This window comes from Gasterosteus aculeatus, chromosome 4 (assembly GCF_964276395.1).
Source record: "Gasterosteus aculeatus chromosome 4, fGasAcu3.hap1.1, whole genome shotgun sequence".
Lineage (NCBI taxonomy): Eukaryota > Metazoa > Chordata > Actinopteri > Perciformes > Gasterosteidae > Gasterosteus > Gasterosteus aculeatus.
The window spans coordinates 22,627,860-22,651,984 of NC_135691.1; the positions used below are offsets into that span (position 1 = coordinate 22,627,860).

Here is a 24,125-nt window from a genome sequence, read left to right on the forward strand (position 1 = left end):
GTTGTTATGGAAACTATGAGGCCAAATTGAACTGTAATATGGTATTTGCTTGGCTGATATGAATCAATATGCAACTATAGGAACTATACATAGTAACTGAACCAACACACGTAGTGAATGAAAAAAAAAGGAGGAGTCCTCGGCTTTCCTCTCCTTCTGTCCCAACTAGGCTTGGATTGTGAGGAAGCATTCCTCACAATCCAAGCCTAGTTGGGAAAAACCCAAGTGCCGGTAGTCGATCTCGAATGTAGACAATCGTCTTTTGCGCCACAAGATTCTAAAGATCAACGCACAAACATCTTGATTATCAGTTGACCCAGAACATCATGTGCCTCTATGTGGAAGAGCGCAGACTTTCTGTCGTAATAAGGTGGAACGTTATTGCAGTTTTTCCAATTACCTCGCAGTAAAATAATATTGTCAACTACCAAGTGAATATTATTTTTCAACCGGCATTAATTATTGAGCTATCTAAAGGAAAACGCGTTGAAGCTGTAAATGTGTTTAAAACCAACCCAGCCCCCAAACAGGCGCATTGAATTATCGTCTTTTTAGAATCAAGGCTGTGGTGGTTTAGTGTCTATTTAATGTGGTGTGTCTGCACAGAAATGGCCAGTAACGGGATCCCTCATGGTAAATGTATGAAACGCGTTATGTTTGAGCACCACAAGTCTCTTCTTCCTCACTCTGCCTCCTTTTGACCCACTGTGAATGTCCCACCACCACCCTCTATGGTCCAGCGTAGCCCCGATGTGTTTAACTACTCCTTGAAAAGTTGGGTTCTTCATTTCCAATTTTGCGATGTAGACATCTTAAAAGCTGCCAAGCATTAGCTTTGTCTCTCCATTTGCTTTAGAATTCTGCTGGTGGTTCCTCTTCGAACATCGTCCTTATCTTCTATAATAATGATAATAATACTTATCTCTGTAGCCAAAGACGCTTTACAATGACAGACAAGAACAAAACCAGACAAAAACGTGCAGATAAGCGACACTAAAAAAAATTATTTAAATAATCATAGGAGGAGGAGGTCTGAGAGGTAGGGGCGGCCAAATTTGTTTACGGCTTTGTAGGTGATGAGTAATATTTTGAGGTCCATTCTTGAGTTGGGTTGAGTGGGTGACTGCGGGGATCAAGGGCACAGGTGGAGATCCTTGCCCTGGAGACTACGTAGGAGAGATCCATTTCAGTGATTGGGCTGAAGCATGAGAGGGAATGACTTGGAAGTAGGGGAGAGTCATTTTGAGGGCCAGAGGGGGTGGTAGTGTGTGTATGAGGAGGAGTAAGAGGAACAAGTGGTGTTGAGGACATCATTGTATTATTGTTGGTGGCGTTTGAAGGCATGGAGGTGAACAGTGAGTCCGGTTTTGTTGGCAAGAAGTTTCAGTTGACTGCTCTGTCTTTCGAGGTGGCAAAGTTGGTCAGTGTACCAGGGGAAGAATGGGTGTAGGAGACAAGTTTAGATTTTTGGGGCCGATGACATCAAGACAAGAGAAGAGTGTATCATTGACTACTTGTTAAACATTTTTAGCCTCCCGTTGCGAACAGATGTTGGTCAAAGCCTGTTGGATCATAAAGATACGGACTGATGAGCAGTGAGGAGGCGTAGTAAGAATAATATCTGATTTTTTAATCTGGGCCTAAGGTGAAGACTAGGGACCCCGTAATTGCTTGTGTACAATCGCCATGTCAGTAATCACCGTTAAGGGGATTAGAAAGAGCGCTCCTAACCAGGAAGATCACCACTGGAGACGTGATTGGTTTAAAACACACACACACACGCTTTGTTAGTGGTGCCAACATTACTAATCACCTGTATCTCCACTTCTCTGCTGCGCTTGCATTTAAATCCCAATTAGGCTACAGCACTTCAGTTTTGTCGGGCAGTAACAACCATGCACACATTCTGCCATAAAGAAAATGGTTAGTTTCATTGTAGAGACCCAATCAACAGTGTGTGTGTGTGTGTGTGTGTGTGTGTGTGTGTGTGTGTGTGTGTGTGTGTGTGTGTGTGTGTGTCTGTGTGTGTGTGTGTGTATGTGTGTGTGTGTGTTTGTTGCCTGGCGGGCCCAGTGTGAAGTAGATCCCAGCCCTCTCCCGCTGCGAAGGTAAGATTAGCGACAATTTAATCCTCAACCAGCGGCCGTCCATAATCTCTTGCTGCGAGATGGCGGCAGATGTTGGGCGTGATTGCGAATCCGCTCTGAGCATGTGCAGGAGCGGCCCCTGCTGTTTATTGGGCGCCTCGTGTGCAATCAAGCGTCAAGACGACATAATGTAGCGCCTCATTTACTGAGTGCAGTGCTGGTGATGCATTAGGTGAAGGCTCGACCACTGAGTCGAATCAACAACTGACAGAGTTAACTGAAAACAGACATTACTGGGTTTACTAAATTGCTATTTACTGCAGCGTAGGCTGCTTTATTTACTTTTTACAGTGGTGTTGTCTCACTTTGAGTAATATGTGTAGAATTAGGTTATAGCCTGCGTTTATCAAAGGGACATGTTGGATTTAATTAAAATATAAATCTTAACACATCTTCATTTTTACTCATACTCAAAGGTAAACTTGCATTAATGTTGAGATGAATAGGGAAATGCCCTTTTAAACCTCATTAGATTACATCTCAGACATATTTTGCCCTAAATTTAATGATAAAAAAACAATATAAATGGAATACAAAAATATGATATGTGTACACCTACTTTTAAGTGGAACAAGACAACAAGATCAAATCATTTCAGAGCATTTTCTGCAGCGGGATGATGGTGACAGAGAGGAGGAGGAGGAGGAGGAGACGAAGGGCACAAGTACACCCGTCAAGGCAAAGAGCGTGAAAGCTGAAAAGTGTGTGTGGATGTTTGAGCAGAAAACAGAGCATTTTCTCTTGAAACTTACTGGGCCAGAGTAGAAGGAAAAGGGGGAGGATGGGGAGGAGGAGGAGGGTCCAGAGGCAAATAGAGCTCTCTAAATGTCTCAATTACTCAGATGTCAATCAAAAGCTTTCAGCAATTTCTTTTGACATTTTTAAAAACAGAAAAAAAATTCTGAAAACCGTTTATGTGTTCCCAACCGAACATCTGTACTGCAAACCATTGAAACTCCCTATATGTTGTGCTTTTTAAACAATCTAAACAAGTCTAAAGGTTTTCAAAAGTTCCATCCTTTGCTGGTCACTTGCTGAAAGTTGAAGCTGAAGCACTTCAGGAGTTGAAATGTCACTTGAAGTGAACGGGTTGGAAGGGGCAGTTTAACTGAAAGCGGTTGATACGTCAGCCGAAGATGAATTGCTGCAATGAGCTGAAGGATTATGTTGAGGTGAAAGTGATGCAACAGTTGAACTGTTGAGTGTAATCACAGACCAAAGCCGCTAGCTCCTTTCGAAGAGGAAAGCAGTTGGACTGCCGTTTGAAGACTAATGCTCTGTTTACAATACAAGTGACAAAGGGAATACCGCACCTACATTGTGGAGGTTGAAGAGTTGCCCAAACGTACTTTGAGCTGGTCATGCCTTTAAATGGCACTGAGAACATTTTTTAGATGAAACAGGACGGGGTGAGATAAAAACGTAAGTAGTAGTAGTAGCGATCTGTGTTCGCTGGCCGTGCGCGGTAAAAAGAAAAACGCCTGGTGCCGCGTGGGGAATATGTCAGAGGGACGAGCGCACATAATTAGGAGAAAATCCGGTCAATTTTCGAAATAAAACATTTTTCAGAACAAATATATGTATAAGCTTTCTGTGGTACGGACCGGTACCGGTCTGCGGCCCGGTGGTTGGGGACCACTGTCTGAAAGTACAGTTCTTTTAATGGCCACTTTGTTGGCACCAGACATTAAATTATTTTGCACTTAATATATATGTTTTGGATGATTTGTGGTGTTGTGTTCAAAAATGAAGAAACGCCGAACGGACAGAGGGCATCGCAGATCGAAATGTTAAAATCAAATGTATCTAACAAAAGAGATGGTGTTGTGGTAAAAAGAACATCTCAGCTAAGGAGCCGCTGGTCTTTGCGACCAACAGGCCCCACATCAAATACAATCATAGCTGTACATTGGTATTATTCTATTACAGTTGCAGAATTACAGTGGTTTTACAATATTGTCATTACACAGTTTCAGAATCATGGCTGTATTCTGGTGTACACTATATGCATTTTATTAATTTTATGAACCGGGTCGTCAGTTCATTTCTACAGTGGCTTCGGTAACTTTCTCTGGAAGTAAAAGGGAATCACTGTTAAATCACATTTTCTCTCCAAAGGAACATGGTCTTGTATTATTGAATGTGCTCTGTCGGCAGTGGCACCAATAATGTCCACTTTCAAGAAAGAGTATGAAGGTAGCTTTCAAAATTCTGTGTGAGTCCACAACACCAGCCTCATTAGCACATCATCATGAGTGTGTTTGTGTGCCACAGGGGCCCACAGTCAATACCTGTCAGCACCCAGGAAATGAAAAGGCTTTGCTTTCCCATGACCTAAACTGATTGCCAGTGCAGGTGAGACGATTGTGTGGAGGTAGCAGTTTCCATGGTTACGGCTCAGTTTCCACTAACCAATAAGCCAGGTGTTGGTGTGGGACTATGGATAACTTTATGTCCCTGTTGACAGTGTGTGTGTGGGGGGTGGGGGGCAGCGTACACTGGTTACACAGCAAGCTCTGTGAGCTGGTTTTCTTTTTCCTCATCCAGATCCCAGTGACTTCAGCTTGTGTGTGTGCGTATGTGTGTGTGTGTCTGTGGGAGTGTCTGATAGACAGTTAGTCAGCGGCATCAGACAGGCCGCAGACAGGATTACTCACAGATTAAGCAGTTCACCACGTCTCTGCTGGCTGTCTGTTGTATGATGTGTGTGTTTGTGTCCATACCTGGACGCATAGCAGACCGGACCACAGGGATAAGGCCTCTTTGGACAAGCAGGGGGGGGGTTTGTGAGGCCAAAAGGATTAAGCAAGATGAGCTTTTCTGTTTTCACCAAGGGTGGTCACATAAACCAACACAGAACATTTTTTCTACTTAGAATTTGTTTGGACTAAACAACCAAAAGGACGAGGATTGCAAACCAAAGGTTTAGAGGAGGGTGTAGATGCAGAACTCCAGTTGGCCCTCATCCTCTGTCGGACCCAGCATGGAGAAGGATGCGGGGTGTGAAAATGATACCATAGCATTAGTTTTAATACACCACCCCAGTACCCCAAGGAAAACAATACAATTGTACTGTTAAATTAAATACAACAATATATAATATACAATGTAGTATGATATGTAAAGGTCAATGTTTCAAACCAATCCTCTTATTGAGGAAAATCTTATTGAGCAGCGATCTAGAATAAAGGGCTGGCACTGGTTCACAATAAGCTTCTCGGTCCCTTGAAAACTGGCTACACAGCCGTGTGACGCTCACAAACATGTTGCTTCAGTAAACACATGAAAATCAAAGTAAGCTGACATTTAATTCACAGCACAATTATTTTCAATTAAGTATTTTCATCACAAGTTTCATATGCAGTTCAATTGTAAACTTGTAAACAACATGACGGAATTTATTGTTGTTACAGTGTTGGTGACAAAGTCGAATAACTGCACTTCATTATTTCAAATCAGAGAAACTGCATGTTTTTCCATGCTTAAGTTAGAATTGGAATATGCATGATCTTTATGTCACTTTTTCTAAACAGTTGATAGGGACTAATAACTTAAAACCTTTTGGACTTTTTCGGCCTCAGCCTCGAAAATGGCACACCATGATAAAAAGTATAATAACTCTGAACTACTTTGTCTATTTGTACAATTTATGTTTGTCGGGGTAAAGGGGTAAGTGCTATAATGTGTAACAGTTTATATGTTACTGTTGAAAAAATATATAAATATTATGGTACTGGTTCTGGCTTCTTTGGGCCCCATATGGGGTCCTCTTGTTTCCAAAGGTTAAGTAAAAGTTAAGTTTTTATGCCTTTTTTTTAGGACCTTTACAAATGAGTGGTCATTTACTACCAGCTTTGGTCCATAGTGTAGCGTCTCTTCTCACTGCACTGAACAGTGTCCCTTATGGCAAAGGACGGGCGCCTGGAAGTATCGGATGCGTAGAGGTTCAACCTGATTCATTTTGGCACCCGCCGTCATTAGCAACATGCTCAATGTTGCAAGCAGATAAATATCCCCACAGCGCTGCGACCCGTCAGTGCCACGTGGCACAGACACACACACACACAGGACTAAACCCTCATTACCTCGTCCACAACTATCAGCAATCACTGTTGTTCTGCTGAATCAGCTCAAGGGGAGTGGACGGGTGTGCAAAATGTTGGTGCTTTTCAGTGTGAACAACATAAAAAGCAGATAGGCCATGATTGCACTCACAGCTCCTGTCTCCATAGAAAAAGCAGGGATTGCCTGTTTTCATCATCCACAGTGGGACGCAGTGGTGAAGCCCATTAATAAATACTAGCTTAAGCCACAAAGTTATCAATCATGCGCTGTGTATATGCGTGTGTGTGTGTGTGCGCATGATTATTTGTACATGTAGAGAGGCCTGCGTGTGTGTCTGTTAAGGCATCCCTCGCCCCTCTCTATCCTTCCCTCGGTGTTTGAAGGTCATGGCTGTCTGTTGGGGCTCGTTACACTAACAAGCGCTCATCTCACTCCCCAGGGGTCCGTCGGGGGACGTGGTTTGGGCAAATAGAGGGATTACAGGTCACAATACTGGGTATATCTGTGGTCAGGGCGAGCATCAGAACGCTCCATCCTTCAATATCTAATCCAAAAGCCCTCTGAGGAATGTGAAACGCATTCGTTGCTTTGATATTCCGCCGACGTGAGATGAGAGTAGAGCAGACAGACTTCTTTTGATATTTGAAAAGAAATTTGGTCACTGCCGCAGCAAAAGAATATAATTGTGATATAGTAGAGGAAAATACTGACAGTCACAAATAACATCCTAATTATGTGGATATTGAGTGTGTACTGGCAGGAAGGAATTACATGTTTGTAGTCAAAAGATTTGTAAATGTACAGTTCCGTCCATGAGCAGGTGTGCAGATGACCAAATCTGGGCTCTGATATTATCGGCTTTACGCAGCGGATATGTAAACTTCAACACTGTACTGCTCCCACTTCACACAGTAAAAAGCGGGAAACATGTAGATAACTATGCCCAACAGTGATCCTGAACCCTGGAGACACCTTCAGTAATCCACCCCTTCTTTCAAATAACATAGGTATCTGTGTCTATGTGTCTATAGCAAACATAAGCGCTGAGTAATACCTACACATGTGGAAATATCTAGAAAATTGTATTTGTCATTTATATTATTTGAATGTGACTAATGTACAACAATGTATTTATTATTTAAAAGTGGTGCTGCCACCAGAGCTTTAGTCTACATTTTAATTTTAGGCTCAAGAAGATATTGCATTCCGTTGCAGAAGCTAATAGACGACACACTTGTCGCCTGTCAAAATATTACAAAATGAAGGGCTGTAAAAAAGGCCATTACTGTTTTACTGAAGGGCTTAAAGCTAACCGATGCCATGCATTTTCACGTGGCCATTGAGCAAAATTACTAAATACTGAAACTGGAATTATGACATTACTGTAATTATGGCAGTGGCGGCTGGTGGAAATGTTCTAGGTAGGGTAATTAAATCAATTTCAGCAAACATCCCAGGTTGATTTTTTGCAAAACAATTACTTTGCAGTTAAATATTTAAGATTTTTTCCAACATAAAAAACACTGTTAATAATACTGATAATCTTATTTTTGTCCCCCTGACAGGAAATTCAGTATAATATATATATTTATATCGAGTAATAATCAGTATGATATTATATATATTCTATTTATGTCGGTCGTCTCATCTACTTCTTATACCCACCCCTCTTATATTCGCCTTCCCTAGCACAGCTAAAACATGAAGACGGGACGTGCGTATGACAGCAAGGGACAGAAAAACAGATTTTGCGCAGATAAACAAAGCATAACCTATTCTGGACATCGTCATATGAAGCTAACTGTTAAGGTCTACTGATGAAGACGATGCCCTGTACACACATGTATCCGATGTGAACGTGCGTTGTCCTCATCACCAGCTCTCCTGATGGCACTAACACATGTTCATCCATTAACATGAGGCAGATGACGTGTGGAATAAACTGCCAGTAAAACCCTGGCTTTCTCGTTAGCGGTGCAGTTTCGTCTCTTGTCGATCCTGCGCCATCCTTCACAGCTTTTTCCATCCATAGTAATTGGAGAGAATGTGTTAGCGCGGGCGCAGTGCAGTGCTGGCTGCTCCCACTAAGCTGATGCATCGAGTTGTGTGAGCTGAGATCCAGCCAAACAAACGCTGGACTGTAGCGTCGTCCTTGGCACATGCTGTCATTATTTATCCTTGTAGCTTTGTGCCACCTCCTTCCTGCAGTGTGTCGTTTAAAGTGATAGTTTCAAAAGTGGCGTCCTTCGGGATGGGTGCAGGAGGTCCATGTCTAGAACAAAGGGTACTTACTAGGCTTCACTCTTTCAAAGAACCCTGAAAGAAAGTTGGAAGCGTGTCAGACGGAAGGATCCAAATCAGATACACAAACTCTCACAAATCTCATTAACATTGCCAGATCGCAGTTACCACTTGGGGTGGGTGGCAAATTAAGTCTAAGTTAAGATAGGTGTTTCACCAATGCGGTAACAAGGCTGTATTTCTGTACAAGAAGACTACATATTTACAGTCAGCATTCATGAGCATGAGAGTCAATGTTTCTGATTACTTTTAGCAACTGTGTCGAGAAACTTCTTTCCGTTTGAGGGCCGGTTGGTGTGATTGATCCTCAGTTAATAGTTATGTTTACTCTCTCTCTTCTGCAGTCATGCGGAGGAACCCCTTTGTGGTGGATGGCTGCTGCAGGAAAGGGTCCCGCAACGCTCTGCAGGAGCTCTACAACCCAACACAGGTAGGAGGCTGACACGGTCCCACAACTGCTCTCTCTGTATGTATCTCTGTCCGCCTCTTTTTACCCCCGTCCCTTGTTGAGATTTAGCAATCTACCATAGCTGACGGTTTGGTTGCTTTCATGCAGAGAAAATGAGCTGAACAAAGAAGTCACTTATGGGGCATTACCAACATGCTTTTTAAGCTGTGACATGAGCGAATCATTACATTGTTGCATTTTACTCATTCACAGGCTGGCTAGTTAGCTAGCTACCTTGATAATTTAACCTTGCTTCATAGACCTTTAGACTGTTCATAGAAAATGAGCTCCAGAGGCTGAAGGCTTGCAGAGGCTGAAGTGGAATACTTTCTTTCAGTAGTGGTGCAGCAGCTGAATAGAAGAGGGAGCCATGAGGACGTTGCTGGATATGATCCCATCATAGTGATGGATTGGATAGCTTCTACTCCTCTTCTGTTCTCTCATCACTGTCCTCCTCGCTGTCTATCACTTACCTCCCGCCCGCGTCTTTGGTCTGCAACTAACCCTGGTGTGTCTCATCCCTCACACCTCCGACTGGCCTTTTACTCCCTGAGCTCCGTCTCCTTCGTCTTGTGCTATCTCCAGCTCACTTTTCTTTCCTTTTATCACATCCACATCCGCTCCATTTCTGTCTCTTTTTTCTTCTTCTATTTGCCATTCATCACCACGGCTTGCACCTTGCACAGGTATACGGCTGAAGTAAAAAGGCTGAAGTGCTTCCTCGGAGAGAGAGGCTTGGACCCTGCGATGGTGGACTCACCTAAGGCCCCGTTTCCGTGGAGCCTTTTTCCACACGTTCTCACCCATGTGAAGGTCCCATTGATATGTTTCTGTGTGCACAAGGGGCTCGTTACTGCAACTGGAGCAAACTTTAGCAGGGTTCTGACATGCACACAGCTGTCAAAACAGCTGTGTGCATATCTGTGTGTGTGTTTGTGTGCGTGTGTGTGAGAGAGAGAGAGTGTTTTTTCTGGCTTTGATAGATTCATTTAAATTGAAGACTATCTAGTGGGGACATTCTTTCACTATTTTTGCCACAGCATTTTCCTTTTTTTCAATATTTATTTGTATCACTGTTGATCAACAGACTTCATAAGGGTTGAAAAAAGAAAAGCTTACCCCCATAACATATGGATATACATAATGGTCCTCTTCTTGCAGATTTTACTCCACGGAGTGTTTGCACTATATCACAGTAACTGAACTGAACCTTGCTTCGTCGGGGCCCCCACTGGTTTCTATAATCAGAATTTAAATCAAAGTGAGGTATGTTTTGCCAAATGCAATAAAACCTCCAGAAGGAATGATTTGATGTGGCCACACACATAGCCGGATACAATCTAAAGGTGGGGAAGGAAACTCATTTCCTTACACACCAATTATCTTTTCTCCTCATGGAATTTTTTCTTTTCTTCCAGAAGTATGTAGACACTATAATTACTGAGCCAAAACCCAGCGCTCAGTTAAATGCTGATGCAGAGCTAACATCAGCACTGATGGATTGCCACTGTAAGAGAAGAATGAAGTTTTTTCTAATGATTCCACAAAGATAGAGAGCCGAAAAAGAGTAAAAGCCTTTGTTGATAATATTTAGTGTTTGGCTTTACATTTTCAGAAAGGGTTGGATTTAAATTATGGAAGATTAGTTACACTGACACAGGAAACACTTTGAGGTCAGATGTAATTTGTTTGCCCTTTCTCTCTTTACACGTGGTTAATAAATCAATTAGCACGTTCTTGAAATTCATGTGTCATCACGCACTACAAGTGTCCACTACAAGGCCACACTGCACAGTTTTGTCAATGTCAATGCAGACATGCATTTTGTTATTATAGAAGTCTATGAGAAGTGTGCTTTTTATTTGATTTATTACCACAGTTCAATCGGGAGATACTTCATTAGAATATAACAATCATTTATTACACAATCATAAATTGTATGACACAGTCTTTGGTCGTGGACTGCATCCTGAGGTAGGATTAGAGGGATAGTGATGCTGAGGTCAGATAAGGCCTAATCCCCCAGAAACTGGTGGTGGGGATGATAAAGGGAGTTTTTGCAATCCAAAGACGGTGGTGAAATGACATCTGACAGCAGGGGAGAAAATGTTTGAAGTTTGACAGCAACAATGGGATTGCCTCAAGGATACAGTTAAGAATCTATTTGGTTAATTAAAAGTGAACACCCAAAATCAGCTGATAAAGAAATGACAAGGGAGGGAGAGCGAATGAGGGATTATGAATGAAGAGGACTGTAAAGATAGTCTTCCTGAATTTCCACTTTAGCTTCATTAAGCATTGTAAATTCATAGTCTAAATCTCTAGTTTCAAGCCAACTTCAATACAGGATGATATTCATTTAAATCAGGAGACACAAGTTGGATGAAGAAAGATAATTGTTTATTATCAATAAATGATAAGTTATGATAAATTCTTCAGATTTAATAGTTCTATTGTGCTTATGGAATAGAAGAGACCAGCTGATCCAAAATCTAATGTCTTGATTGATGGCTTCAATAAATGGCCGCGAGAAAATGCATTATTTCCGGTTCCAGAAAAAAGGGCCAGCGACGGTAGAAATGCCAAACTGCAGCCCACAAACCTATAGCTAAAGTGACAACATCCAATTCTCGTTTAGTAATTTTTGTCACATTTGTTTGAGGACTGGATCTGTCATGTTGGTCGTGGTGCTGGACCCAAGAGCGGAACACACACCGGAAAAGGTTCAACATTGTAAAGAACCGGAAGGTGCTGTGAGCTGGCTGGAGGAATGGTCGGCAGGCTGGAACAGGCTTGATCCACTATGCGGGTTGCGGAGAATCCAGAGGGGAAGAGAACCAGAGGCCAAGGCAGACAAAAAGACATTAACAACGTGGAAAGGATTGCTGCGTGTTTGAGTAAGTTCCGGGTTTGTGAACTGACGATCTGGCAAGGAATGAGTGGAAGGCTGGAGAATATAAAGCCGGGACTTTGGGTTAGTGAATGCCTTACAGCTGTGCCAGTCAATTAGTGGGAGGAGCACAGCCCAGACCATGACAAGATCTTCAATCAGAATTTCCTCACCCGATTGGCTTTGGTGAATGGCTTTGGGCTGCCTTTAAAGCAGAACAACCAACTGTTGGTTGGACAAACCAGTATATTAGTTGACTGACTTTTAGCGGATTGGTGACAATTTGTGTCCTCCCCTCCCCCCAGTGTCTGCGTGGGTCATTGTGCCACTAGATTATACCTGTCTGCAGTCTTTCACCATCTGCAGTGATCCTGCCTCCCCTGTGTCACAATGAAATGTAAAAAATATATAAATAATATATATATATATATATATATATATAAATTGTGCCTACCCTCCCGCCCACCCTGGCCCGGATAATGCAGGAACAACAGCAGACGCTGGCACGAATTTAAAAGAAATGTCCCACCTTTTACCCAAAGCAAACAAGCCACAGCAGCGGATTGAGGGCCCTGCTGTAAAAAACAATCAGAGAGTCCATCCACAGGCTGTGGGCACGGCTTTAAGATATGTGCGTGTCTATGGGGGTGGGAAGCTGGATACATCACTGGTTTTCGAAGACAAAGGGATTTAGAAGAGGTGACTGCACTCATATTTTCTCTGGAGGCTGCAGATGAGCATGCCTGAAGAAAAGGAGGTGCAAGGAGGGAGACAAAGGGATTAAGAGATGTTCTGTTTTTGAGAGAAGAGACGCGTAGTACAGAACTCCCCATACACACTGGATGAATAAAAATGTCTAGGATCCTCGCGATTGTGTCACAATATCGAACCGGTTCTTTTCTTTAGGTGATCACATGATTCCATTGTGGGAAAAACAGTACATAAACGCAGGAGAAAGTTCAGCTGGAGCCCTCAGGGTTTTCCCAGTTCCTTTGCGGAGAAAGAAGGCTGTTGGTTTAACCTGATTTCCCTCGTATCGTTCTTATCCACATTGGTGCGGTTGTGTTTTTCCGTTTTGAGAGAACGTGTTGCCCCAACATTTTAAAACGATCACACATCTTTGGACATCGACAGATGAGAAAATGCTTCTGGTAACGGAAGAGACGAAAAAAGACAAAAATTTGCTTGCCTTAGATGTCCTTTAGCACGAGTATCCAAGTAAGACACGTATCCCAGGTATTGGAATGTTAAACTTGTGGTTTGGAGTTAAACTTGCATTACTAATTGTATTACGTGAAGAACTGTGCAAAACATTATGTCACAGACGCTTGTTCAGGAGCCATTGACATTCCTTTTTAATGCCTGGGTAGCTCTACCAGTTAAAAAACACAGTTTTTGTGGTAGCAGTTGTAAATTCAAAGTTACGTGGTTATTTAAGTAAACTATTGGTGTTTGTGTTAAAATGTATTTTAGTTACATGAGTTGATTATTTCATGTCAGTTAACCGGTCATCATCGATCGGTCAATGTTGACTTTTGGTAACACACAGAAGAAGAGTTTGTGTTTCTTTGACCCGTCCATCCACCACAAACTCCTCCCAACATGGGACGAGTGAGCTGCTTAAATTGTCTTAGTGACGCAGGGAGTTCACAATGTGTCTAAAGTATTACTTGTATGCTGCTGCCGGAGGCCAATGGTCGTCGCAAATTGTCAACATTGAAGGACCTGGGAATTAACTGATCCAACTTGGAATTTGAGACAAGAACTTGACCCGAGATCAAGGCTTCTCAACTTTTTCTTCTACTCCAAAGACTTCAAAGTGAGTTATATGAATACTTTGGGAAAGCTTTCAACCAATAACTAACAATTAATATCTAATTCCGGAAATAGACCAGCACATAAAACCAAAACATTTATAAGATCTACATATTACTAATTAATTATAGTTTTGGTAGCAATTCCTCCACTGTATGCTACCAACACTGAAAGAAAGCTTCAGTACATTATTTCTGGTTAACAAACAACATCAACATTCTACCAAATTCTTTCCTTTGCTGCCTTTTGAGGCTTTTGAAACTTTCCAGTTTCTTATTATCTTGTCGCCAATGCTATGAAGAACACACGTATTAAGTACAAATGTGATATGATACCGCTTTTTGAGTTTGACAATGAAAGTAAAAGCAGTGTAAGTGTGCATGGCGGCGTGCCCGGAGTCCAGGTTTAATGTGACTGCGTGACGGGTTGGAGTCAGGCTAACCCAGGTATCATATATCCTGTAGATCTACCCAGAAGTGTCGACTGCAGTGTTTGTGTGTGTTGGTCGCAATTTATTTAGTTCAGTTTGGCATCAGCTGAATTCAATTTCTGCCTTCATTTTAATGAATTTGCCTCTTGTTGCTGTGCAGTTGTGAGCAGAGATAGAAGCGCTTTCAAATGTCCTTTACAGGCGGATGGTATATTCAAGCATGTAGCTATAGAAAGGCACATTACGTACTGCTGCCATGGTTTGGATTAACGGTTGATAAATTTCGCACATTGAATCAGTAACAGAGGCACCTACGAGAGATATGGCTGCAAATGGCTATCCAGCTGAAGCAAACATGTGGACAAGAAGAGAGAAATGGAAGTGAGGAAAGTGAGTGAACATCTAAAGTCCAGGGGGAACACACATCCTCATCTCATCAGATCATTCCAATACTAATGTCCCGTACATCTGGGATAAAACTAAGTGTTGTGAGAGAGAGTGGTTGCCCATTTTAAAAGATGAATACAGACTACCACCACCTGCTGGTATGGAGATTTCCTCTCACTCAGGCGCAGAAGATAGCAGTTGAATGTATTCTTTTGCGGGTGTTGAAGTGCACATTTATTGCCATGACCCGAGGCAACATGTCTTAAATCAACAGTTTGTTTGATATTTGAAAAAAGTAACTCCTGTATTTTATGCATTATCCCCAAAAGCCTATTATACTAATACTTAATGTCCGCCAGTTACATGCATATTTTCTGAAATAAACTTCCGTATTCACAGGAAATAACTCATAATTAATAATCATCACTAATAATATTACATGAATAATAATCACCTCGACCGGCGTTCGCACTTGATTGGTCCGAGGAACGCCTCAGGATCCCAGAGAATGAGGAAATATGGTCAGCCTCCTGGGCCTGCTGCCCCCGTGACCCGACCCCGGATAAGCGGAGAAAAATGGATGGAGGGTTAAAAAAAAGAAGATTCAGTGCTTCCTGCCAAAGTATATGCCTGTTTTCAGAGAGACCATCACAGGGCAGTAGATGCTCCATTAACGTCTGCCAGTGAAATGGTCTGTTAACACTAAGGGCTCCTTAAGGTGAGGAGAGGCGTCCGGCCTTCACAGCGGCTGTGAAGTGCCCAGAGTACAATAATAGTCACACTCCCATCTTGGCTGTGGTCCCATATTTTAGACTTTCACTGAAACACCAACATGTGACAAGGCATGTGCTAAATGATTATATTATTAGCATTAGCATTAATTGGGGCTGAGATTGAAACCAGATCATTGTGGGTGTTTGTATTTATGTTGTGTTTTTAGCTGTTAACATCAGTGTTGGGAGTAATTCCACTACTTTGAGTTTAAGTTTTTTTTTAAATAATTTAACGCAGTTACAATTACTGAAATTGAAATGAGTTCGTTACCCGCGTTACTCTCTTTTGTGACCCAAAGCGGAGGGCCGGCAAATAGTAAGTAAATAGCTGCCTGTCAGCACAAAATAGTTGTGGCCACCAAACGTTGTGTGTCACAGAATCGTCGCCGTACATGCATGTAAACAGCATCGCGTCGCTCATGACGAAAGAGCGCAGCCCGGCGGGAGGTGCAGGCGCCGCTCCACGCAAACAGCCAAGGCTCCACTTTACACGGACTGCAGTGCAGCCGATAAACCGGGCAGAGCTGAATAGATTGATTGCTCGGTATGTTGAAGATGAGATGCATCCTGTCAACTGTCGAGTCAGTTGCCTTCAGGCAAATGCCTGAAACAGTTATTTTGTATTAAGTCAAGTATTAAAAAGGACTTTTGTACTATTGCTTGATTTGAAGGCCTGTTGCCCTGTTGATTACAATAAATAGGTCTAAATAATATGTTTATTGTGTTTGACTGTTCAGTACTATTTATATTCATTACATTTAAAAAGACTAGTAACTAGTAAAAGTAACTAGTAACTGTAACTAAATACTCATTTTCAGTAACTTTCCCAACACTGCTGAACACACACACTGTTTTCATTCCAGCGATAGAAGTTACCCACAATAGATTTATGTTGGTCCTTTTTGCTGCTTTTTGAAAACGTTTTTTGTGGACGTCAAAAGGTAAAAGAGCTGGATTGCAGCCCTTAATTTCAGGTTTCAAGCAGTCTGATGCACCAGCTAAATGTAAATTCATAGCTCATCTTTTATAAGGAAAATGGAGATATCTAGCAGACTAGCAGACGGACAAATGGTCTGATTTAATTATCTCTCTAACATATTCTATATTGGCTCTATGTCTATGACTTTTGTCTTCCCTGCACAACACTACAAGTGACAGATGGGAAGATCAAATACAAATGTATTTGAAAAGGAAAGGAAAAAACTGTTGTGATTAGAAACGTTGATATTGTTTTGAGTCATTTTTAAGTTGTTTGAATTTGACGTCTTATTATACAAAAATCCTATTAATTTATGCTTCCTCACTGTTTTTTCTGCGTGCCATTGAAGTGCCTTTGGTGAATACATAGTCTTTACATCTGCTTCTTGGGCTGCTTGGTGGTTCTGTGGTTGCACTACATTTTCCAGGTATGAATGTGTGGAGCTACATGAATATGGAGCAGGTGTCCTTGGCAGCCTCCTTGGACAAATACAGCAGAAAGAAACGCTTCTTCTGCTCTGCAGAGGCTACAAGTGGTCCCTGCAAGTCCACATTCTGCTGTCCAACTCCTCATTAATGACAATATGGGGAGTTTACGACCCTCGATAGAAAAGGCCGCCTCATTAACGGTCAGTTCCTTATACGAAGACTCAGGTGACAAAAATGCTGTGTGTGTCTTTGTGTAGTGTGTGTGTGTGTGTGTGTTTAATACAGTTGTGGCACACAGGCAGCTTTATTCCTCCACAGTCCATGAATGCCAGTATGTAAGTAGATAGGGTCAGTAAGACAGACTTCCTTTAGTGCTCAGTGTGAGAGAGAGAGAGAGAAACTAGTGATCCTTGTTTTGAGGATATAACAGCGACACAGAGAGAGAATCTAATGCACAGAAAGACAAGATGGATCAGGTTTGAGGAGATTTAATGGAGGGCCTCCCTAACATCACCAAAATCAGCACTTTACTTTCCCCTGATTGGCTTTGGATGTCAGGATGCATAAATCCACCAGAGAGTAAATACTTAAGAAGCAACTGCAGAATAGCCCCACAGAAAATACACAGGGCTGCTCAATAAAGCTGAGAAAATATCTATACAGCTGTACTGACTAATGGGGTGTTTAGATTGCAATAGGAAGCGTTTTTCTTTCTTTCTTATTATTATTTCTGAGATGAAAAAACGTTTCGGGCATATTCTCTAACCAAAGTTAGACTCGGTCCCTCGGCTACAAATCACGTCACATTAGCATCTCATTTACACGACGGTATTCATAACATATTTGCCCAAGTTGGTCTGAGGAATAAATTATCAACAGAAAGTTGTTTTCATATGTATGGTAATTCAAAGTACATTCTCAGGATGTATCACAGTATGAATTGTGGTCACTAAGAGCCCGGATTCTAGTCTATAATGCGTCATAATGTGATTTCAACCATGGCCAAGTAAACCTGCTAGAAAGTAGCCCCCTTATCCACGCCTGCACACCTTTGCAGAGCTTTTCATAAAAAAAGGCACTCATGTGCTATATGCTGTAGACGTGAGTAAGACATACTCACGTCTTTACGTGTTTTACTTAGATAGAGATACAAAACAGCATTGTAAAAAACACCAAGCCATTCCTCCACACAGAGCTGCAAGACATGTTGTTCCTTTGCTGGTTTTATATGCGTGTGGGGATGGGGGCAGGAGGAGGAAGGAGGAGGGGGGGGAGTTCAAAAATGTACAGGGTACTTTTATGTGGCATCACTAAATTGTCTATTAATATAAATTCCCAGTAAGTTCAATCAGGAAAGCCTTCTTCTTATTACACATGAATAGTGCTAAGTCTGCCGTGGCATGATCTAGGGGCCGGGATGCTGCGTTTGGATAGGGCACCCCCCCCCCCTTGGAGTTCAGTCCGTTGGACGTGTCTGGGGGGAGGAGGGTCGCATCTGATGCACGCTGAAATTATAACTGACAGCAGCAGGGAGGAGAACAGTATTTAAGTTTGACAGCAGCAATGTGATTGGTTTATGGAAACTGGGCGCATGTGTGGTTGGCTAATGTTAAACGTGCCAGCCAAGAACAAAGACTGCACTTGCTTGACAAAATATTACAGTAGTTCATAAGGGACGTTAGTTGATCTTGTAATACATTTGTAATAAATTAGAATGGGCAATAATTATTTTAAACTGACTTTCCGAGGCCTTTCGGGTGGCGGGGTGCTGGGTGAGTTGCCCACTGTAGCACGGTAGTCACTTCACTCCCTCCTTCTCCTCTTAGATTTCTCCTGCTCTGTCTCTTTGTAGCCTTCAGAGGATCAGTAAGAAGCTGTTCGTTACCGCCACTGCGCGTCTGTGCTGATGCTCAGATCATACTTTCAAACAACTTCCTCTAAGAATCGCGCATCCATGGCGAGGAAATGAAGACTTGAATTAAGGAATCACAATCTACACAGTTCCGCAGCACTAAATGCGCGATGGGCTCCCCACCGTAATAAAAAGATAAGAATACAGAGACTTTTCTTTTTGCATACACAGCACTAATAAATACGTTTATAGTGAGATTATTCACCCAGTTTTGATGCATCGTCTAAATCAATAAATTACATAATGCTGTAAGTCTTACAAATTAATTTCATATAGCGTAGCTGCACATGAAAATGTCTGGCCTGAATTGACCATATCATCAAAGCTGTTCAGTCTTTGTCCGAGACTGAGCCACAGGATATAAAGAGCTACTGTGCTAGAAATGATGCACGTAAATGGTATCTGCTCTCCCGTGGGAACGGCTTGACATGGCCAGAGGTCAGCGATCTCCATCCTGGCTCCTTCTAAGATTGTATAGATTTATCTCCTCTCTCATCTTCCCCTCTCATCCTCCCACTTTCGTCCAAATGAGCTGGAGGAGCGGCGATTAAATGCCAGAAAGTAATCCCTTACAAAGAAAGGAGATAAGGATATGAAGACTGAGACATAGTGGGAGATGACAAGATTCCCTCCCGTGTCTCCTTTTCCCTTGGTAATTGCAGCATTTGTCCTCTTCTGGGACGGAGGGACGCATGCTCGCTGCTACACTTGTGTGAATCACACAGCTTGATGTTTGGGCGGCGGGAAGAAGGAGAGATTTTCATCAATAAAGAGGTGTTATTCTCCGTGCACAGATACGCCTTAGTGCGCTTTGATGTGTGTTGAATAGGAAAAAAGTGGAGAGCACATAAAGAGAGGAGAAGCGGGGGAGGAGCAAAGACATTCATGAGCCATCAGGCCTTGTCAATTCACACTTCTTTCAAAATATTTCAAACAGCTGTTTGAAAAACAGAAAAGAAAACAATTTGAAAATGTATAACATGTTAAACTAGACGTAAAAGAATATATATATGTTAATTAAGAACTAATGAGTTATAAAGTAGACATTTTTTTCCAATAACAATGAGGGAAGATGTAGCTTTTTTTATTTGTTCACACAAATTATCATCGGGCTAGGTATTGTTTTTGAAAAATGGCAATACTACAATCGGTACCCCTTAAAGGGATACCGATACCAATAGAGTACTTAATTCGCTACTCGATACAATAATCCTGTGAATATAAACTTTGGGTGTGTTTTACTTGCTAGTTAATTGTTGCCCCACTGCACAGCACTAATACAGCTGTTTACGGCCCCCCACCCTGACCCAAGAGGCGGGCCCACTTTGTCGTACAGGCTCAACACTCCCCCCAGCACCGTTACCTTTGTTTGCGCTGTGAGCGCGGTTAGCTGGTTGTTACCCGGCACTTCCCGTGTGTGGGCGGTCAAGCCGTTTGTGTGGTGTTGTAGCTGCTGCGGTAGTGCACAATAAAAGAAGACGTGCAGGGATTGGCTGCAAGCAAAACCATACAAATACAGTACATCTGGGAACCAAAAGGATGATAGTGATGATAGTGCTTGCTAGGTTGCTATGGTCCGATACTCAGCCTAGGTTACCAAGTGTATAAATAACATTGGTTTTTCGTGACCACGATCTAATTTTTGAGAATATGAGAACCTGTTGGAACCAGGTGTTATGTTGTGGGTGCAATTTAACTCGGACTCGGAAGATGTGGTGTTCAGAGAAATCAATCCTCTGTTGGGGGAAAGATCAATATGTGTTCACAAATGATGATAATGTGCATGCAGGTTAGTCCCATAAAGGGATGAGTTGTGGAAATAGATCATTATCTTGTGTAAACAAGAAAGATTTCTGCACAAGGTTTCTGTTGGTATTAAATTAATTTTGTTGTGCAAGTATATTTTATTTGTTTGCACAATGATCAGAAATTAGTTGCATCAATTGAAGATGAAACTTCAGAATGAATCAAAAACTGAGACTGAGTCAAAAGTTGACAAAAGTAATATTAAGTGAAAGCAAAGGTTTCACGACTGAACTGTGTTTTGAACTGAAAGCATTTATATATATATATATATATATATATATATATATATATGCTTTTATATATATAAATGCTTATATATATATATATATATATATAGGGTATATATATATATATATATTTTAGTTATCAATCTGCCTTGATTGTCAAAATGTGACAACTGACTTTATACCAATTCCCCCTTTTTGATTTTCCAAGGGAATGAAGACAGAGTAGCAATCTATAACCTGTGTCCCCATACGACTCTCTAACAGCTAATTGACAAAGTGGCAGTCTATGAAATGAAATATTTATTGATAGATTTGGGTGACATATCTCAGATCGAAAAGGGGTAAAATTGGTGGATGATGAAGCTGTCCTCATGTTTAACGCTGGGCCCTGGCCAGGATAGCACTGAAAGGCCGCACTTGTTGTGAGTGGGATGGAGCGGTAAAGAAGCACTACAATCAATTTAGATCAGACAAGGAACCCGGGGAACTCTCCAAGAGGGCAATTTAGACAAAAAAAAATAGTCAACAGGGTTCAGAAACCATTGGTGCACAGATGCAAAGCCCATGTGCTGCTCCCTGCACCTGACTCCTCCTTCTCAGCCTCCTCCTTTTCTTCCTGCCATGGTTCACTTCATCAAAAGCATCTTGGTGAATATGAAATATGCCTGAGATGAATGGTTACTGCCTGGAATGCGCATATTGAACACTCAATATCTGTAATATCCTCCAATATCATTATCTTCCTCCACACCCGTGAACAAATCTGTCACAGTCTGCAGAGCTACTCGGGTAGGCGAGATAGTCAATAAAGAGATGAGTATAATAATAAAAGTTGGTATTAATAATACTTGCTCTGTCTCTTCATCACTCTTTCTGCTGCAGTTCTGATAAATTCATTTTTAGAGTGCTTTTTTGGCACGATGAGATTTTCAATTCACTGTTTAGGAAGTTATAAAATGTGGACAAAATGTGTAGAGACAACAAAAGACATTAGAGACGGCAAGTAACTCTCCAATCTCTGAAAACTATCATCATCATCATGTTTTATAGTTTAACATTGTGGCAAATATTTCTGTTTCTCAAACACGTATTTCCAATGCTGTGATCGTGTTAATAAATAAATAAATGCAGTTTTTGGTGTGGAAACCTCGTCAAAGCCTCCTCTTATACGTTTGCCCCATGGCCGTTCGGGCCTTCTAACAATCACATCTTTACACTAGTAGCGTACCCAGAGTGCCAATGTGTAAAGCATATGGCCACCGACAAGTTTGACCATTTTTAAGCAACAATGTGTTAACTATTCACCAGTTAGTCGGTTCTATGCCACTTATCCTGTCAGAGGTTTGCAGGGGGGCTGGAGGTAATCCATTACATTACATTACATGTCATTTAGCGGACGCTTTTATCCAAAGCGACGTACAATAAGTGCATTCAACCATAGGGTACAAACTCAGGAGAACAAGAAACAAGAAAGTGCAATTTCCTCAAATAAGCCAGTTTACAATTTGCTATAGATGAGTGACGTTACAAGTACAATTTAAGTGCTACAATTTGTTAGTCTTTAGTCGAGGTAGAGTCTGAAGAGGTGTGTCTTTAGTTTGCGGCGGAGGAGTGGAGTAGTGTGGGAGAATTTCGGAAGGTTGAAGACCAGTCGAGCTGCTGCATTCTGAATGAGCTGCAGAGGTCGAATGGCGGTGGCAGGGAGACCAGCCAGGAGGGAGTTGCAGTAGTCCAGGCGGGAGATGACAAGAGCCTGAATCAGTACCTGTGCTGCCTTCTGAGTGAGAAGGGGACGTATTCTCCTGATGTTGTAGAGCGTGTATCTACAGGATCGCGTTGTCGCGGTGATGTTGGGAGTCAGGGAGAGTTGGCTGTCGAGTGTGACGCCGAGGTTCTTAGCGGTCAAAGTGGGCGTTAGCCCGGAGTTTCCAAAGTTGACTGTCAGGTCCTGGGTAAGCAAATATTTTCCGGGAAAGAGAAGTAGTTCAGTCTTGTCGGGGTTGATTTTCAGATGGTGGGCGGACATCCACTGAGAGATGTCAGTTAGACAGGCAGAGATCCGAGCCGCCACCTGGGTGTCCGAGTGAGGGAAGGAGAGAATTAGTTGGGTGTCATCGGCATAGCTGTGGTAAGAGAAGCCATGCGAGCGAATGACAGCGCCAAGAGAGTTGGTGTAAAGCGAGAACAGGAGGGGACCCAGCACGGAACCCTGAGGAACTCCAGTAGTAAGAGGACAAGGTTCCGACACAGATCCTCGCCAGGTTACCCGGTAGGTGCGGCCGTCGAGGTATGACGAGAGAAGAGAGAGAGCAGAGCCTGTGACACCATGTTCCTGAAGGGAGGAAATAAGGATCTGGTGGTTGACCGTGTCAAATGCAGCAGAGTGGTCCAGAAGGATGAGGACAGAGGAGAGAGAGGCGGCTCTAGCAGTGTGGAGTTGCTCTGAGACAGCAAGGAGAGCAGTCTCTGTGGAGTGGCCTGCCTTGAAACCTGACTGGTGGGGGTCAAGGAGGTTGTTACAGTGGAGATAAGAGGAGAGTTGATTAAAGATAGCACGTTCAAGGGTTTTGGACAAAAAGGGAAGAAGAGAGACCGGTCTGTAGTTGTTTTCTTCAGCTAACATCAAGTACACCCTAGAACGGGATTGGTTGCACGTCGATCAGTGGACAGACATACAATCATATTCACAATACCTACGTACCATTTAGAGTTAATTAATCTAACCCACAGAGCATAACTTTGGACTGTGGCAGGAAGCTGGGGAGAACCCACACAGACAGGTAGAGAACATGCAGACTCCACACAGAAAAGCCGCTCGGTAGTTTCAAACCCAGGACCTTCTTGCTGTTGTGCTACAGTGCTAACCAGCACACCACCTCATCGCCCTGTTAATTGTTCTAGCATATTCTTTGATGTAACATAAGATACGTTTGAAGTCCATTATATTATAATATAATACTATAAAATGTTTTATATATATTTAGGAAACTATCCATGTTTATATCACTATGTTGAAATGGGCAAATTTGTTACGCCAAGACCTGACAGTCATTTCCATGTTAGAGACAGATATTATTTATCTCTCCCATTCCCTTTTTCTCTGTCTATGCCTGAACAGCCGGAGCTGTCCGGAGCAGCCATGTTCCACCAGGCCCGGCGGGATCAGGTGGGGGATGCATGTCGAGTCTACAGTGCGTCCAGCCGTAAGCGCAGAGTCCTGACACCCGGAGACCTCAAACACCTCGTGGTGGACGAAGACCACGAGCTCATCTACTGCTACGTTCCCAAGGTGGCCTGTACCAACTGGAAACGCGTCATGATGGTGCTCACAGGCCGGGGCAAATACAGGTCAGTACAAGGGACCAGTCACTCCCCTCCCAAAAGGACCACTCTGAGATGGACAGTTAGGATGAAAAATGCACAGGACATTTGTTCTGGGAATTGGTTACACCCCTGCAGCCCGCTAACATTACAGTGGAAGTTGATATCATAGAATTAAGTTGTTTTTTGCTGAATC

At 42.4% G+C, this 24,125-nt stretch overlaps 1 protein-coding gene across 2 annotated transcripts in view; it reads left to right on the top strand.

Annotated features, from left to right (window-relative positions):
- chst11 (carbohydrate (chondroitin 4) sulfotransferase 11) overlaps positions 1-24,125 on the top strand; it is a 68,227-nt gene that overhangs the window by 38,110 nt on the left and 5,992 nt on the right. For both annotated transcript variants that reach the window (XM_040174337.2, XM_040174336.2), the window contains exons 2-3: positions 8,858-8,943; positions 23,727-23,956. In XM_040174337.2, the coding sequence (XP_040030271.2) occupies positions 8,858-8,943; positions 23,727-23,956 (316 nt within the window). The remainder of the gene's footprint in view (positions 1-8,857; positions 8,944-23,726; positions 23,957-24,125) is intronic.